Source organism: Diabrotica virgifera, chromosome 4 (assembly GCF_917563875.1).
Source record: "Diabrotica virgifera virgifera chromosome 4, PGI_DIABVI_V3a".
Taxonomy (NCBI): Eukaryota; Metazoa; Arthropoda; class Insecta; order Coleoptera; family Chrysomelidae; genus Diabrotica; species Diabrotica virgifera.
This window is the reverse complement of record NC_065446.1, coordinates 129,249,270-129,268,378: the sequence shown is the minus strand read 5'-3', so window position 1 is coordinate 129,268,378 and position 19,109 is coordinate 129,249,270. Positions and strand designations below refer to the sequence as shown.

The 19,109-nt window shown below is 33.1% G+C and overlaps 2 protein-coding genes across 3 annotated transcripts in view; one reads left to right on the top strand and one right to left on the bottom strand.

Moving 5' to 3' along the window:
* The window catches only part of LOC114329331 (sodium-dependent dopamine transporter), a 333,781-nt gene that overhangs the window by 237,506 nt on the left and 77,166 nt on the right, over window positions 1-19,109 (bottom strand). For both annotated transcript variants that reach the window (XM_028278387.2, XM_028278388.2), the window contains exon 2: window positions 7,232-7,474. In XM_028278387.2, coding sequence (XP_028134188.1) covers window positions 7,232-7,412 — 181 coding nt within the window. In that variant the 5' untranslated portion in view covers window positions 7,413-7,474. The remainder of the gene's footprint in view (window positions 1-7,231; window positions 7,475-19,109) is intronic.
* On the top strand, window positions 2,506-3,421 carry LOC126883925 (mblk-1-related factor 1-like). The gene is made up of 2 exons (XM_050649697.1): window positions 2,506-3,065; window positions 3,317-3,421. The coding sequence occupies exons 1-2, from the start codon at window positions 2,860-2,862 to the stop codon at window positions 3,324-3,326; spliced, it is 216 nt and encodes a 71-aa protein (XP_050505654.1). The 5' UTR covers window positions 2,506-2,859; the 3' UTR covers window positions 3,327-3,421.

Here is a 19,109-nt window from a genome sequence, read left to right as displayed (position 1 = left end):
ACATCAAGGTTCAAATTTGGATATAAGGTCATCTCAGATTTTACCTTTTACAAAATGGCGGGCATTCAAAATGGCGACTATACATATGTGACTAATAGGACAATAACTTTTGAACAAAATATCCGATTTCAACCAAATTTATTATATAGGTTCTTTTTTTGATGTGTAAGACCAGGGTCTTGAACCGGAAGAATCGATTTACCAAAAGTTGTGTTTTTCCTGATTTTTATATAAAAACATGTTTTTTACCGATTCTTTCACCCTTTATATATTAATTTTTAAAAAATTAATAACGGTGTTGAAAAGAGCGTAAAAGAATTTTCTAGGAAATACTTTGAACTCTTTAGTTATGTTAATTGCCATTCACATGTACATATGAACCTATTCGTGCAAATATTCGTGCAAATAATATAAGAACTATTGCGCATTTAATGGTAAAAGCATATAATTTTTCACCACACACACTACACATACAAAGATTCAAATTTAGATATGAGGCCATCTCAGATTTTGTCTTTTACAAAAATAGCGGGCATTCAAAATGAATCTGCCGCACATAGGTACATGTGAAGATACGTTATGCATTTATTAAATGGTAATTAACATTAACATAAAAGTTCAAAATCTTTCCTTAAAAATATTTTTACACTCTTTTCAATGACGGTATTACTTTTTTTTGAAAAATTAATATATACATGGTGAAAGAGTTGAAAAAAACAACGTATTTTTACATAAAAAACAGTAAAACCACAACTTCTAGTAAACTGACCCTTCCGGTTCCCACAACCTTAATGCCAAATTTGGCTGAAATCTGACTTTTCGTTCAAAAGTTATCGTGCTATTTGTCACATATGTATAGTAGCCATTGTGAATGCTCGCCATTTTTGTAAAAGGCAAAATCTGAGATGGCCTTATATCTAAATTTATACTTTTGTATGTGTAGTATATGTGGTCCAAATTATATGCCGCTACCATTAGGCGCACAATAATTCTTATAATATTTGCAAGAATCTGCCACACATAGGTACATGTGAAGACACGTTATGCATTTATTAAATGGTAATTAACATAACTAAAAAAAGTTCAAAATATTTCCTAAAACATATTCTTACGCCCTTTTTAATGGTGGTATTACCATTTTGAAAAATTAATATATACAGGGTGAAAAAATTGAAAATAAATTATTTACATAAAATAAAATAGTTTTACATAAAAATCCAGGAAAAACACAACTTCTGGTAAATCGATTCTTCCAGTTCACGACATCGATCTTGTAAATCACAAAAAGAACCTATGTACCAAATTTGGTTGAAATCGGACTTTTCATTGAAAAGATATCGTGCTATTAGTCACATATTATAGTCGCCCATTTTGAATGACCGTCATTTTTGTAAAAGTCAAAATCTGATATGGTCTCATATCTAAATTTGAACCTTTATATGTGCGGTATATGTGGACCAAATTATATGCTTGTATCATTAAATGTGCAATTCTTATAAATATTTGCACGAAACTGCCGCACTATACGCTCTGAACTTCGCTGGTGTCGCTCCTATCGGATTAGTAATGCAACTTTCACCGGTAATTTTTAAAATAAATATTTAATTGTTATCGCTTAATATTTACAACGCAAAAAAGTAGTTAAATTGTAATCGATTTTTTTTAGATTTTGCTAATCATTTTGACGTTTTATTAATGAAATATTAATTTCTTATTTCGGATACTTTCACAATGATCGTGTAGATGGAGCTAAGATTAATAGATTAATTTATAACTACATATTACGGAACATTAAAAAAACTTAAATTCAGTATTTAAAACGTAAGTATATTTAATGTATAAATATATACCGCAGCTTTGACCAACTAATATTTTTTGTAATTAATGTTTTTATTTTTAATTTTAATTAATCACTTTGACATTTATGACAAATTTCCAGTAAACGTTTACAGACTTGCCACTACTGGCGCTCGCGAATTTTTAAATATCCCCTCTACGTACGAGCTCACAGCGTATACGTAAAAATTTTCCGAGCGCGCGGATTTGAAGCAAGCCGGGCGATTTGCAAAATTCGGCCGCTCGCAAAAGCACCGATTTTAAAAATAATTTTTAATAATTAAATGTAATTATATTTTATAATAATTTTTATTTTGAGATAATATAAGTCTTTCTTTAGTCAACGACTGTAAAAAAATTTCTTAATTGGTATAAATAAAGGTACTACGATTTAAGAAAAAAAAAACAATTAGGGTAAAACGCCAGTTATTGGACACGAGACAGTTATTGGACATTACAGTGTTAACTTACGATTATAAGATTTCTGCAAGTGCTAACAAGAGTATATTTCACTAGGTGGCACTACTCGCTTCTATATTACGTACATTCTTATGTCCATGTTCTGCCTTTAACGGGTTCTGTGATTTTGGCGGTAAATATTTTTAGGTTATGTGAGTGAAGTGACATCTAAGCATTGTGTTAAGCATCTGCTCTGACTTTTTTTTCAAAACTACGTGTTATTTTTAAGGTAAGATTGTATTTTTATTTAAAAGCGTGTAGTTAAGACACTTATAGTCCCTAAGGTAGATCGCGTACAGTAATAGGGATTTTAATTTGGATTTAATTACGCCTGTCCAATAACTAAACTAGAAAACTTGCTGAATTCTATTATGGGACACCTGTCCAATCACTAGATAACTATACTTACCACATATTTCTACAATTTTCAACGTGTTTATGTATAATTAACTGGAGATAGCAGTAAAATTAATTTAGTAATCGATTTGACAGTTATTGGACAGCTGTCCAATAACTAAATTTGACCGTCCAATCACTAAATTGATTTTTTAGGATTGTAGTAAAATGCCTAAACTTAGAAAATACGATAAGAATAAACTTATAGAAGCTGTTAAGGATGTCCAAAATGGCACTGAATCGTATAGAACAGCTGAAAAAAAATATGGAATTCCGAAGTCCACTATAGAATTTAAATTAAAACATCCGGAACATAAAGATACACTTGGACCGTCTCCTATTTTAACTTGCGAGGAGGAGAATACTCTGGTTAGGTACGTTCATTAAATTTATCTTAATCCATAGCATTATTTGATTTTACATTCAATATTCCAGATGGATACAAGAAACCGCTTCAAAAGGTTTCCCCAAAAAGGCTAACGATTTAAAAAGCAGCGTGCAAAAATTTTTAACCGAAAATCCTCGCCCCAATAACTTTAAAGATAATCGACCTGGAGATGGATGGTTAAAAGTCAGTCGCCAAAAAAATGTATTTTAATCGGTATTTATCGTTTGATTTTTTTAGGGATTTTTGAAGCGACATCCAGAGGTTTCTAAAAGGACAAGTGAAGGTGTAACGGCAGCTAGCGCTTGTGTATCTGAACGAGACATCAAAAACTGGTTTAAAAATATTGAAACCTATGTCAAAGAAAAACATCTAGAAGAAGTTCTAACTGATCCATCAAGAATTTTTAATGGAGATGAGTCAGGATTTCAAATATGTCCATCTACTGGAAAAGTATTTGCTATGAAAGGTTCAAAAAATGTTTATAATGTTGAAAAAAGCTGTTCAAAAGAAAACGTCACTGTGATGTTTACGTTTTCAGCAGACGGTAAAATTTGCGTGCCTATGGTTATTTATCCTTATCAACGTATTCCAGAAAAAGTTGCTAAAGGCATTAATCCTAAATGGGGTGTGGGCAGAAGCGATAATGGTTGGATGACGGCAGAGACATTCTATCAGTATATTGCGAATGTTTTTTACCCCCACCTAATTGAAAATAATATTAAGCTTCCAGTTATTCTTTTTGTAGATGGGCACAAGAGTCACTTAAGTTACCAATTAAGTCTATTGTGTAATGAACTGCAAATTGAAGTAATTGCACTTTGTCCTAACGCCACAAGGATTTTACAACCATGTGACGTCTCTATTTTCCGTCCACTAAAAGAAGCTTGGCGGCAGTCAGTAAGAGAATGGGAAGAACAGCATCCAGGAGGGGTAGTCAATAAGGTTGTATTTGCTTCTATATTGGAGCAAGCTACAAAAAAAAGTTGTAAAACTGAAACAGTAGTAAATGGTTTCAAGGTTTGCGGATTGTTTCCATTTAAAGCAGATGCTATTGACTACACAAAATGTTTAGGTAAAGAAGTAGTAAAAAATTTAATCATTTCGGATCATCAAAAGAAACCCAAGATGGACTATAATACTTTCGTAAATATCTTAGGTCCTGAAAAAGTTCATAGCTTAGAGAATTTAAAAGAAAATCAAAAGAATAATCTACCTAGCGACGATAATTTGAATTTGTTGTTCAAAATCTGGAATTTTTTTGAACATGATCCAAAACATTCTGATAACCAAATGGTTCTAAAAAATAGAGACACAAACATTCATATTATTCAAAATATAGCTATCACATCTCCGGTTAAAAATACTGAAATAAAAACATCAGAAAAAAGTGGTATTGAAAATGTAAATATTTCTGAGAGTAATAGTACCAATGATATCCATATTCAACAATATAAAACTAATGTTTATGACTTACCCTCTACAAGTAAAATTATTGTTAAACACGAATTGTTGGGCAATTTTTTAACTTCTCCTACTGTACCGGAAAGAAAAAATAAACGTAACACGGAAAGACTTCCTTTTGCTATTACATCTGCACGATATCAAGAAATGTTACGAAAAAAGGAGGAGTTAAAAGAAGAGCAGGAAAAACAAAAACAAGAAAGGAAACGGAAAAGAGAAGAAAAATTAACCAAAAACCAGTGTAGCAACAAAAAGAATTCAAAAAAAGTCAAATGTTCTATTTGTTCAAATGATATTCAATCGAATAAATTAAAATGCGATGACTGTAGTCTTTATTATCACGAATGTTGTATTCCTGTTAAGCATAGACAGCATATACCTAACGATGGTGATCTATTTATATGTCACAACTGCTTCAATCTGCAGGATAGTGATTCCGATGCTAATAACAGTAACCAAGACAGTGAGGATGAAGATATTGACGAACTTTTCACTCAATACAAAGAAGCACAGAAGCAATTATAAAATTTAATTGTGTCAACAACTGTACATAATAGGTACCCCATACCGCACAGAAATTTTGGTTTTTCTTGTAATTTTCATTTATTTTTAGGTTTGTATTGTGTTAAAGCAGTTGTCCAATAACTAATTTTGAGTGTCCTGTAACTAAGTAAACTGTCCAATAACTATAATTTTTGTAACTATTTTTAATAAATATATATTGACAGAAAAGATTTAACCCTTTCTTTAAATCCTTTTAGCCATATTGTAATAAACTGTTTAGACTACGTTTTGTATAAATTTCAATTCAATCTGCAGAGAACAATGTGAATTACGAATTTTTAAAGTTGAAATTTTCTTAAGTGTCCAATAACTGTATGGTTTACCCTATCTCGGCTTCAGTGGGTTGTAGAAAATTTTTATTTTTTTATAAATCTTCGTTTTGTCTTCAGCAACAATAATCTGTAAGTTAAAAACTCATAGGATGTACAGGGCCGCTTCAGCTCTAAATGTTTATAACGAAATTTGCCCCCTTATTTTCAAACCCAAAAATTATCTCGGCTTCAGTTGGTCGTAGAAATTTTTTATTTTTTTATAAATCTTCGTTTCATGTTCAACAACAATAATCTGAAGTTAGAAACTCATAGGATGTACAGGGCCGCTTCAGCTCTAAATGTTTATAACGAAATTTGCCCCCTTATTTTCAAACCCAAAAATTAGAGATTTATAAATGTTTTACGCATTTATTTACATCAGAATATGAAAATATAACTCTTTAGAAGGAGATTAGATGTTTCACCAACTCTCTACGATTTTTTTTCAAAAATTTATAGCCTTCGACATTTGACTTCTTGGGATAAATAAATTATAATATCTAAGCAACAAATTCGTTAATCTGACTTTACATTTTTTTATGTTTGGAATTGAAAGATCTTCATTTTAAAGCTTTAAAAAATAAAAAAAATTAATTGTACAATAAATAATGCAATTGTAAAAAACGGCCATTTTGGACATTTTGCAGGCTGTTTTGCAATAACCGTTTGCAAATTGTAGGTTTTTAATTTACTACAACTTTGTATTAAAAAGTTTTTCTCTAAAATCAATATCCTAAGCTGCAAAATTAAAAATCATTAAAAATTGCAAATTTAACAAATGAAATGTTGTTCTGAAGTTATTTCCTTGTGGCATTTTTATAATTAAGTATTTTCTATGGGAAATAAGCCACAATTTTACTAAAAAATGAATTTATTAACGTTTCGAAGCCCAAATCGGGTTTCGTATTTTGACAACGAAATTTTTTATATAAGAATAGTATTTGGTATTTTGACAACGAAACCTGATTTGGGCTTCGAAAAGTTAATAAATTCATTTTTTTAGTAAAATTGTGGCTTATTTCCCATAGAAAATACTTAATAACAAATGAAAATCGCAATAAAAAAAGCGCACAATATTTTTGGTTACATTTTAGTAGAAGTTATTGCTGGCATCGTCCTTTACAACACATGATAGGTTTCAAAAATTCATGAATTATATCCTGAAATCGACCTATTTTTTACTCACAGCCTGGGGTATTATGTCTATGACAAAAGATAACCTAACCTAGGCTGTTGTATCAGATCGACTTATGGATAGGCAATACGACAAAATATAGAGGCGTACTCCTCTTTACAGACCCATTCCGTAGTTCCTAGAGAACGATTAAAAACCGAAAATATATGTTCCGATTTGAAAATCGATAAAAGAAACCTGCAATAAAAATTTAAAATAGTTGACATACCTCTAGATGTTGTTTTTTCAATTCAATTGGACATCACCAAATATTATTACCTGGCATAGACCAATCAGCTTACTTTTTGAAGTCGATCGATAGTTTTAAGTCAGACCCTCTACTGAATCTTGTCATTGTTAACCTATACAAGTCGCTGTCCCTCGAGAAACTGTCCTTGATCCTCTCGTATCTTATATTCAAGGTTCATATTTCAATGACAAATACAGCTAAGATTTTCAAATTTGCTGGTGACTTCTGGATTGTAATTGACTATTTTTTTATCATTTCTTCTCTCATGAATTTAACAATAATCATATTCACCTACATATTTCAACAGCAGATTGTAAATTTGAAAATAAATAGGAAGAAAGATCTGTGATGTCTTTTTATGACAATATTAAGAAAATATTATTTCAACTCACCTCCTCCATTTTTGTAACACAAATATGGAAACCTCCATACATTTGCTAGATCTACAGCGAATCCAATGACAGAGAGCAAAAAGTCGACTTTTTTGCTCCATGTCTCCCTGCCATCGGTTGTCGTCAAAGGGATGTCCGGTGTGCCCCGAGGAGAATTTCTGAGGGTCTGCTTACACGACATGCTCTATTTCTGTTAGGAGCCAGAGGTATTGCAGCAGATGACGACAAAGTGTGCTGTCAACACTAGAACAACAAACAAAAAATAAATGAATTTTACACGTTGATAAACAATAATGATTTTATTTATATTAATCGTACACCTAATCCATAAAAATAACTGAATATAAAAAATAACCATAACCGAAATAACCACAAAAAATAACTGAATATAAAAAAAAACAAACGAATAGCAATGCTTAAAACTAAAAAGACAATTTACATTATGTTATAAATATTATGTAACTTGCTTGTGTTGTATGATATACAGTGATGAGCGTGCTAATAACCGGCCAAATAACGCAAAAGATGAAAAACATACATTGTGAAGTAAAAAGAGATGAAACTAGTAGAGATGGAAATTATCGATATAAACGAAGTAAATTAACATTACATTACATATTTTTCCACCTGTAAACGTCTGTGACAGGAGTATTTTATAAAATTCTTCTTTCACAGTGACAGTTGACATACTCCTGCGATACGTCTAAAGTGTAAAGTGCGTCTACATCACTGTATTGATAGTGTATAGTCTGAAAAACTTCAGTACAACTGAAACTGTTACATAGAGGACGAAAACTTCCATTTTCAACTTAGCAAGATCCAAGTGAGAATAATTGATACATATTATGTTACCGGCCAAACCCGATTTCAGGACAAACTAGTTTGGCCAAATTAGTCGAAACTAGTTTGTACTAATTTCTTATAGATTCTTTGGGACATTCTAAATAAAATAGGTATCTTGTGATTTTTCTCAAAAGTTAATAGTTTTATAGTTATAAGTGATTTAAAATCAGAAAAAAGCGAAAATTCACATTTTAGGATTTTAAATCGCTTATAACTTTAAAACTATTAAGTTTTGAGAAAAATGACAAGAAACCTATTTTATTTAGAATGTCCCAAAGAACCTAACAGACATTTTTCGGAGGAAAATAGATTGTTGAAATAGAGCGATCCGCACCGGCAAAAAAATCGGATGGGCACGCATATGTAAAATTAAATAACAAAGGTGTAAATTGAAGTTAGACCCGACGACTCTTCAGAATCTTGAAAATTAAAGTTACAATACAGTTTAAGTACTTCACAACCTCAAAAATACTGTTTTAAATATGAGTTTTTAAGCCTCAAAACTGCGTATTTTCGCATTTTTTAGATTTTAAATCGCCTATAACTCGAAAACTATCAATTTTTGAGAAAAATCATAGGATACTTTTCTTGTTTAAAATTACCCAAAAAAACCTAAAAAAACATGCTCCAGAGAAAGAAAATTTGATCTTTGATATTTGTTAAAAAAAATTGTTTAAACAATTTCTACCCAAAAATGAAAATATAAAAAACTACAATTTTATTTGTACCGGGTGTCCCAATAAGAATGGCTCTCGGCCACATCGCAGGAACCGTTTATAGTACAACATTGAGAAAAAAATATTTATAACAAAAGTTGCCTCGGAAAGAGCCTAAAAATTATTTTCATAATTGTAGGTTCACCGCTAGAGGGCGTAATTGAATATCAAAAATTAAAAAATCAAAATTTTACAAAATTTGACTAACGAAAGGGCACTGGAAATCCAATCATCGTATTCTTCATAAAATTCTGCGCATATTTGATTTCACAAGTTTAAGTCTACCTTTGCAAATAATAAGAGGTGGGGGGGGGGGTGAGTGGGAACCTTGTTATGGAAAAATGGCTGTAAGTCCGGTTCTGCTAAATCGAATTTTGCAAACTTGGTTTTGTTGAAAACAGCTCTTTTTCGTCAATGTAAGAGTTATAATTTCGAAACAGCCTATTAAGTAATATGCCAGCTAGGAGGCGTTATTTAATGGTTTTCAGAAATCTAGTTTTCCTTGGAAAATATTAAACACAAGTATGAATTTTTAATCCTGTACTACAAAATTAGATCAAATTAGCAACAGAATAGCGAAAACCGCATGTCGATACCTTTTTTCTATCTCGAGATATCTTAACAAACGTGTAAATTTTAAATATAACTGTTACTGTCACCGGTAAACGAAGTTAAGGAAAGGTAGTGTGCTGTGGAAAAAACAAAGAAACATGTTTTAGATGTCAACGTGTATTAATTAAAACAACAATGGGACAAACAACACTATAAAATAAAACAAAGAAATAAAACTACTTAGTGATGACTTAAATGTTCAAATTATGGCCCATAATTTTCGATGCAAGTATTTACTCTTTAAGATTATATTGAACAGCAGTCTCAATTTCCGCTCTCTCAATGCTTTGCATGGCGTTTCCTACTCTTTGGATCATGTTTTCTCGAGTAGTGGGCCTAGCGGCAAAAACAAGGTCTTTAATCCACCCCCATAAATAAAAGTCTAAAACAGTTAAATCTGGTAATCTGGCTAGCCAAAAAATAGGCTTCCTCGTCCTATCCATCTATCAGCGAATGATTCATCTAAAAAATCTCTTACTACTCTGGAAAAATGCGCGGGACAACCATCGTGCTGAAACAACATTGACCTACGAACTGCTAGCGGTACATCTTCCAGAAGAAGAGGCAATTCATTTCTTAAAATAATTAGATAGCGTTCACCAATAATAGCATTATTGAAAAGAAAAGGTCCAATTATCTGACTATCACCAGATTTAACCGTTTGGTGTGGAGACTGTTTGGTGTTTCACTTTTATTGAGGTATGGGGACGGATTAAAGACCTTGTTTTTGTAGCTAAGCCTACTCGAGAAAAAATGACCCAGAAAATACAAAACCCCATTCAAAGCATTTCGAGAGCAGAAATTAAGACTGCTGTTCAATCTACTCTTGAAAGAGTAAATGCTTGAATCAAAAAAAAAATATGGGCAATAATTTGAACATTTAAGTCGTCACTAAGTAGTTGTTTTTATTCTTTGTTATATTTTATAGTGTTGTTTGTCTAATTGTTGTTTTAATTAATTATATACGTTGAGATCTGGAAAATGTTTTTGTGCGTTTTCCACAGCACACTACCTTCCCTTAACTATGTTTACCGGCGACAGTCACGGTTAGGTTTAAAATTTACACGTTTCTTAAGATATCTCGAGACAGAAGAAAGGTATGGACATGCGGTTTTCGCTATTATGTTGCTAATTTGATCTAATTTTGTAATACAGGAATAAAAATGCATACTTGTATTTAATATTTTCCAAAGAAAACTAGAATTCTGAAAATAATTAAATAACGCCTCCTAGCTGGCATATTACTTAATAGCCTGTTTCGAAATTATAACTCTTACATTGACGAAAAGAGCTGTTTTCAACACGACCGAGTTTTCAAAATTCGATTTAACAGATTTACAGCCATTTTACCATCACAAGGTTCCCACTCACCCCCACCTCTTATTTGCAAAGGTAGACTTAAACTTGTGAAATCAAATATGCGCAGAATTTTATGAATAATACGATGATCGGATTTCCAGTGCCCTTTCGTTAGTCAAATTTTGTTAAATTTTGATTTTTTTATTTTTGATATTCAATTACGCCCTCTAGCGGTGAACCTACAATAATGAAAATAATTTCCAGACTTTTCCCGAGGCAACTTTTGTTATAAATATTTTTTTTGTCAAAGCTGTACTATAAACGGTTCCTGAGATATGGCCGAGAGCCATTTTTATTGGGACACCCGGTACAGGTATAATTAGGAATCACGGTTTGTATGTAGTATTTCCAATCTTTTTTAAATAAAAAAAAAAATAAGTAAAATCCTTTATAAAAGGTATAGATATAATTTATTAAAATTACCTAAAAAGGGCTACATCACATATGCAGAACGTTTTCGATCTGATTACAGATCATCATCAGTGCTGAACCTAAAATAAGTAGGTATAACATAATAAGTTAAAGCAAAATTTTTAAATGTTGACTAAGGTTGAAAAATGTTTAGGTTATACTAACATGATGCTCACATGGGGGGCGTTCAAGTATTACGTAACGCAAGTTTTGAAGATTTTTGACCCACCCCCTCTAACCTATGTAACGCACCTTAATGGGGCGTTCCAGTATTACGTAACGCAATTTTTGAAGATTTTTTACCCACTCCCCCCAACCTGCGTTAGGTAGTACTTGAACGGCCCCATGCTAAGCCACCAAAATTGAAACTATTTGAGTAAAAACCCTTTAAAATTATACACTCATGGAAACATTGACTAGAATTTTTATAAGTAACATGGATGTTGTAAATATTACATGAATAGGCCCCGGACACCATTTGACCCTCACTTGAGTTGAAAACGATCAGAGGTTCAGCTTTCATTTCAACTCAAGTGAGGGTCAAATGGTGCCCGGGGCCTAATCATGTAATATTTACAACGTTCATGTTACTTATAACAATTCTAGTCAATGTTTCCATGACTGTATAATTTTAAAGGGTTTTTACCCAAATATTTTTAATTTTGGTGGCTTAGCATGTGAGCATCCTGTGAGTATAACCTAAACCCCTTTTCAACCTTAGTCAACATTTAAAAAGATTTTGCTTTAACTTATTAGGTTATACTTATTTTAGGTTCAGCACTGATGATGATCTGTAATCAGATTGAAAACGTTCTGCATATGTGAGGTAGCCCTTTTTAGGGAATTTTAATAAATTATATACCTTTTATAAAGGATTTTACTTAATTTTGTTGTGATATATGGTATACAGCCAACTACAGGAAACCCTTTTTACTTGGGGATTTTTAAAAATCCTTTAAATTGAATTGTTAAATGACTTGAAAGTTTCCTGTGGTCCGTTTGACGACTTACCATCCCGTATTTAATCCGTATTATTATTTTATTATAATTTGTCAAAATTTTTCAAACAGTTTTATGCTTATATTTAACACTAAATCAAACTGTAACCCCAGTATTCGGTGTTTCACACAGAAATGGATATTTTCAAGAGGTCTCAAACGAACAAAAGCATGTCCGGATGGTGTGGACACGTGTCATCCAACTCTAGGACTGCGATTATTGAATTCCTGATTATGAATTGACGATGAGAGATGATTTATATTTCTCGATTAAGTACTCTTTGAAATGGTGTCGGCATCATTCACCTATAAATATCACAATAAAATTTGTCCGAAGCATACTTTTTATTTCAACTTGGCTGATTGGAAATTTAAGGTTATTGTTGGCCGGCAGCGTCATCGGATTTTTAGAAAGTTAGAAATTAAAATAATTATTTTTATATCTACCAATGTACGTATATTTCTATTATCCATGCATGATTGAATTTTAATGTCAAGTTCTTCTTCTTCTTATACTTGTTGTAGATCTGTCGATCTGTTAATTCAGACGTTGAAGTATCTCTTGAGTGGTAGACTGCCAGCTATCTCTCCATCTTTTTGGTGGTCTCTCCGGTGGACGCTTTCCAGTTGATTTTCCTTCTAGCGCAATTCTTGGTAGTCTGTGCTCCTCCATTATTTTTACAGGACTGAACCATTCTCTTCGTCTTTGCCTACCCCATCTAACTACATCTTTCACGCCACATTGTTCTCTGATGATGTTGTTTCGTATTCTATCCCTTCTTGTCTTCCCTGCTATTGCTCTTAGTGTCTTCATTTTGGCTGTTCGTAGCATGCTTTTGGTTTTATTAGTGTCTTCTCTTGATTCAAATCCGTAGGCCATAACAGGTCTGATGCAAGTTTTATAAATTCTAACTTTGCTGTCCATTCTCATATATGGGTTATTCCATATCACACCTCTCAAACATCCTGACATGACTGCGGCCTTGTTTATTTGTCCTCTTAGGTCTCTGGCTGGGTCATGATAACTTGATAATTCTACACATAGATATTTGAACTGACGGACGTATGCAGCATAAATGAAATACGAATTAACAGTACATTTTTCCCTCACAAAGAACAATACAAATACACTTTTAAAAACACTAGAGGACAAAGATCTATGATAGACTGACTATATTCTGTCGAATAGAGAGTTACATCCGTCTCTAATCTTGGATGTAAGAGCACTAACATCAGCAGAAATAGGAATCGATCATAAATTGGTATTGTGCAAAATCAGAATGAAAACACATATATGTGATAACAAAACAGCAGAATACACCACCAAGATTAAAGTCGAAAGCTTACAGGACGACTCCACAAGATAGGTACCTATTCCAAAAAAGACTAACGGAAAAAAGCAGCAACAGGTATATCACAGAAAGTGATGGAGTCGAAGGAAGCTGGGCAAAAACTAAGTCTAATATCTTAGCCTTAGCCAAGGAAGTTCTTGGTGAAAGAAACATTATTAAAAATAAATTGCTTCCAAAACGAAGAACTCCATGGTTTTGTACAGAAGTGAAGGAAAAATGTAAAGAGAAGAAAAAAACTTACCTAAAATACATGTCAACTAAAACATAAGAGGCATACGATAATTAAAAGACTATAAGAAACGAAACACATTCAGTAGTAAGAAGAATAAAAAATTATCACTGGGAACGTTTTTCGAAAGAAATGGAACATGATTTTTATGGTCTCCAAAAGGAAATATGGCGCTTTATAAGAGGTCAAAGAACGGAGGTAAAGGAACTAATAGAATCAAAACACAAGAAAAGAATACATGGATTGACTATCTAAAAAAGCTCTATGCAGAGGAAGAAAAAATGATGCTAGAACCGGAAATACCAGAAATTACCACAAATGAAGATGTTAATATAAGTGTAAAGGAAGTACGAAAAACACTCGAAAAGCTGAAGAACAGAAAAGCTGCAGGCAAGGATGGAATACCAAACGAATTATTGAAATACTGTGGAGCAGCAATGACAGAACAATTAACAACATTAATTAACAAAATCATAAAACACAATAAAATACCGGAAGAATGGAGAACGAGCGAACTAATTCTACTATTCAAAAAAGGAGATAAAAGCAGCCAGAAAACTACAGAGGTATCAACTTGTTAAATACTACCCTAAAACTTAAAACTAAAATCTTACAAGACGTAATGAATCAGAGGATAAGTTTAGCAGATGAACAACAGGGTTTTCTTACTGAAAGATCGTGTACAGATACAATATTCGTCATAAAGCAAATTACTGAGAAATCACTAGAGTATAATAGACCAGCATTTCTATGTCTGATTGACTTAAAGAAAGCATTTGACAGAGTAAGACTCAAAGATGTAATCTATCTTCTGTATAATAGAGAAGTCCCTCTAGGTATCATAAAAACTATTGAGAACATCTACCAAAACAACAAAATGGAAGTCAGAATAGATGGACAACTTAGAGAACCTATAGATATAGGCAGCAGAATAAGACAGGGAGACTCATTGAGTCCTATGCTTTTCAATTTAATCATGGATGAAATCATCAAAAACGTCAACAAAGGAAGAGGATATAGAATGGCTACGCAGACGACGCAACATTGATAGCCCAAGATGAAGATAGTCTGCAAAGATTAGTCCACAGATTTAACATAAGAGCAAAAGAATGCAATATGACAATTTCATCTCAGAAAACCAAAACAATAGTAATCAGTAAAGAACCAATCAGATGCAAAATAGAAATTGATGGTATTAGTATTGAACAAGTAATGGAAGTAAAATACCTTGGAATTACATTGTCAAGTTACGGAGACCTAGACAAAGAAGTGAGAAATCAAGTACAAAAAGCAAATAGATTGGCAGGATGCCTTAATAACAATATATGGCGAAACCGACATATTAACACTGAGATGAAGTCAAGAATTTATAAAGCCAGTGTAAGACCAATAATGACATATGCATCAGAAACAAGACCCGATACAGCCACAACACAAAGACTACTGAAAACGGCAGAGATAAGAGTACTGAGAAGAATTACAGGAAATACACTGAGAGATCAAAAGAGGAGCGAAGATATTAGAAGACAATGTAACATACAGTGCGTAAACGAATGGACACTAAATAGAAAAAAAGAATGGAACAACCACATAACCAGAATGGGGGAGATACGTGTGGTCAAAATAGCACGAGATAAATCACCAATCCGCAGAAGAAGTATCGACCGACCGCGCAAAAGATGGAGTTACAACCTTCCATAGAGGTATCAATCCGCCAATGAAGAAGAAGAAAAAGAAGAAGATATTTGAACAGGTTTGGCTCTTCTATGGGTTTCCTTCTACCACAAGCTTCCATCTAATTGGATCTTTCGCAATGGTAATGCATTTTGTAATGGTAATGGTAATGCATTAATGTCAAGTTAAAACAAACAAATAGGTACTATTTTATTTATTTATTTATTACAATTTATAATATAATCCACAATATACCACATAATGTGACGGAGTTGAAGAAAGCTGAGCAAAAACTAAGTCATAACTTAGCCTCAGCCAAGGAAGTTCTTGGTGAAAAAAAAATTAATAAAAATAAATCTCTCCCAAGGCGATGAACTCCACATAGAAAAGGATATATGGATTGACTATCTAAAAAGCTCTATGCAGATGAAGAACAAATGACGCTAGAACCGGAAACACCAGAAATTATCACAAATGAAGATGTTAATATAAGTAAACAGGAAGTTCGAAAAACACTTGAAAAGCTGAAGAACAGAAAAGCTACAGGTAAGGACGGAATACCACACGAATTACTGAAATAACTTGACGTAAAGTAAAAACTCCCTGGTGTACTTAGTACAAAACTTAATCAAGAATTAAAATTCTAAAAATCTAAAAGGATTACATTCATTGTTCAGAATGTTTTCGGACTTATAAGTTAATCATCAGTAAACTTCGTGTCCTTGCAAAATAGCCACAATGCCAAACACTGGTTGGATAAAATGTTCAAACTACATTATAAATACAAGAAAATAATCTGAATTATAGTCGATGGCAATGGATTGCCTACAGGAACATGTGAATACTCTCAAGTATTTGTTATTATATTCTTGTATCTGTTATTATATTGTTACACTTCCTCTTAATAACTTTATTCAAACAAATTCAATACTTATACTTATTATACAAACTGACAAACTAATAACTGTAAACTTCAAATCCTAAAATACGACCGAACTGCAAAATGTCAAACACATGTTTTTTATAGATTTTCTGACGTTCTAGACGTCACCAGACATTTCTGGGTTATTCCATGACATCTAGAACATTCTCGTACGTGACTATTTCGTCTTTCACGTCAAGGGACTTTTTCTATGTAGGATCAATCTACGGATCTGCCGTAACACTGCTCCCTCCTTTATAGTTATTCGCCTCAAATAACTGGTCTCGCAGGGTCTGATTAAAGCCAACTCTGATTTGAGCCAGTTCCACGATATGGGGCTCATCTCTCGATATGAACTACCTTGAGTTTACTTCTAGCTGAAAACTGGATGCGGTAGATAATATCGTTTATCTTCTGCAGGCCTTCCCAGTTTCGTTGAAGTTTCGGACAAAGTCCTTTCTTACGTGTGGGATTGTATAACCATACTGGGTCACCTCTTGTGAATTTTGTCCCAGTAGCATATATATTGTGCCTGGATTTCGCTTTATCACTTTGAAGCTTCAAACTTTTACGGGCAAATTCGTAGACCTTTTCTAATTTTTCTCTTAAATTTTCGATGTACGTAAGGGAACGTTCTTCTCCACAGGGAGGCAATCTTCCGAAAATAAGATCTTGAGGAAGCTTCATTTCTTTACCTGTGGTCATCATGGATGGAGCATAACCGGTTGCTTCATGTTCAAAACTTCTGTAGGCTAACAGGAATAGAAGCTATTTCAAGAACTAAGTTTGTTTTAGTTGCCTTTAGTTTTTTCTTCAGAAGTTATTTGCGAATAAAAGATCTTGTTGCACCAGTATTAATAAAAAAGGTGCATTTTTGATTGTCAACGTAGCCCTTAAGTAATAAATTCTGTTCATTTTTGTTTAAAGTATAACTGCGAATTTGGGGGGCTTTTATTAGATACAACCGACGCCCGCCCCTTAGTGTCGACTTTTATTCGTTTCCCTGACGATTGTTTGGATATTTGTGGTCAGTTGTGGGAGATCGACTTCTTAGATACCTATCTGTATACCTACTAGTATTTCTAGTAGGGCTATGTGATTGGCTTCTGGATGTGGATCTAGGCGGCGTTCTGATTTCATTATTTGGTTCTTCTTTCCTTGACTGGGATCGGCTTCTGCAATTATTTTGTAAATGACCCATTCTTCCGCAACTAAAACTTCTGTTTTGATTTTTAGATGTTTGTTGAAGATTTTGCAGTATGCTTAACATCTGGGATAAAATAGGTGGGTCATTATCTGCAGTAGTGACTTCGTCATGTTCTCGAAATCTTATCTCTTTTAATTTTGGGCGAGATCTGGAAATGCTTTGCTTCAAACTCCTGAGCTAAGATTAATGCTCCATTTAGCGTGTTGTGGTGTTGTAATCGGAGAGCCTGTTGCATTTGATATCATGTAGTTTATCTTTAAATGCCTGTATACCAATTTGTTCCAGAACATCTCTAGGTGCCTGAGGGTACGCCATATGCAATAGTCTTTTAATATCTCCCTCAACTTCTTGCAGGCTTTTGTTATGTTTTTGATATAGAACTTTCAGTTGACTTTGGAAAACCTGTTTTAGATGTTGTTGGCCATATTTTGTCTCTAAAGCTAGTACGAGAGAGGTATAACTGGGTGCACCCTGGGGAAGAAATTGCAAAACGGTTTCTGCTTGTCTTCGAAGCGACACCACCAAGGAAACTGCCATTTCGTTTTCATTCTAGCCATTTGCTCTAGCTGCAGCTTCGAATTGAAAACGATATGTTTCCTATGCTGTTTGGCCATCGAATGTGGGTGGTTTTAAAATTTTGTTACTTCTGGTTGTGCCTAGATTAACGATGGAAGATGAACGGGTTGTTTGTTTGGATTCGACATTAGTAACTAAAACAATACGAGATAAAGAAGCTTGGGTATTAATTTTGTTTGCTAACTCGATAGGTCTGGATCCCGCGTATGAAAAAAAAAGTTGATTAATAGCAAGCTGAAAATTTGTTAATAGCTTAAGGGTGTCTAGTCGGATAAACTTTGATATATGGGAACACTGGAACAGGGGCAGTTTTAATTGTGGAACAGGTTAAAAATTTGGAACGGTCAGACCACTAAAACGGCACATTTATTTTGTCCGACAGAACAGACTTAAACTCTCCGAACAGAGATTAAACTCTCATGCAAAAATCAGACTGCTATTTATCACCTGTCATAATTCCTGTCATTTGACATATTCTACATGTTCCACTCATTAAAACGCCCATTTGGTGATAAATAGCATTCTGATTTTTGCATGAGAGTTTAATCTCTGTTCGGAGAGTTTAAGTCTGTTCTGTCGGACAAAATAAATGTGCCGTTTTCGTGGGCTGACCGTTCCAAATTTTTAACCTGTTCCACAATTAAAACTTCCCCTGTTCCAGTTTTCGCATATATCAAAGTTTGTCCGACTAGACACCCTTAAGCTATTAACAAATTTTCAGCTTGCTATTAATCAACTGTTTTTTCATACGCGGGATCCAGACCTACGACTATTTGTTTTTCTAAACTATATTTCAAATCGTTTTGTTGCTGTTCTATTTTATTTTATAAATGCTATTGTTGTTGGTCTATTTTACTGCCTAAGTAGTTTTGTTGTTGCTCTATTTTGTTGTCTAAATAGTTTTTTCTGTTGTTCTATTTTATTATTTAAAGAGTTTTGTTTTTCTTCTAATATATCTGTTCTATTAGTAATTCGACTT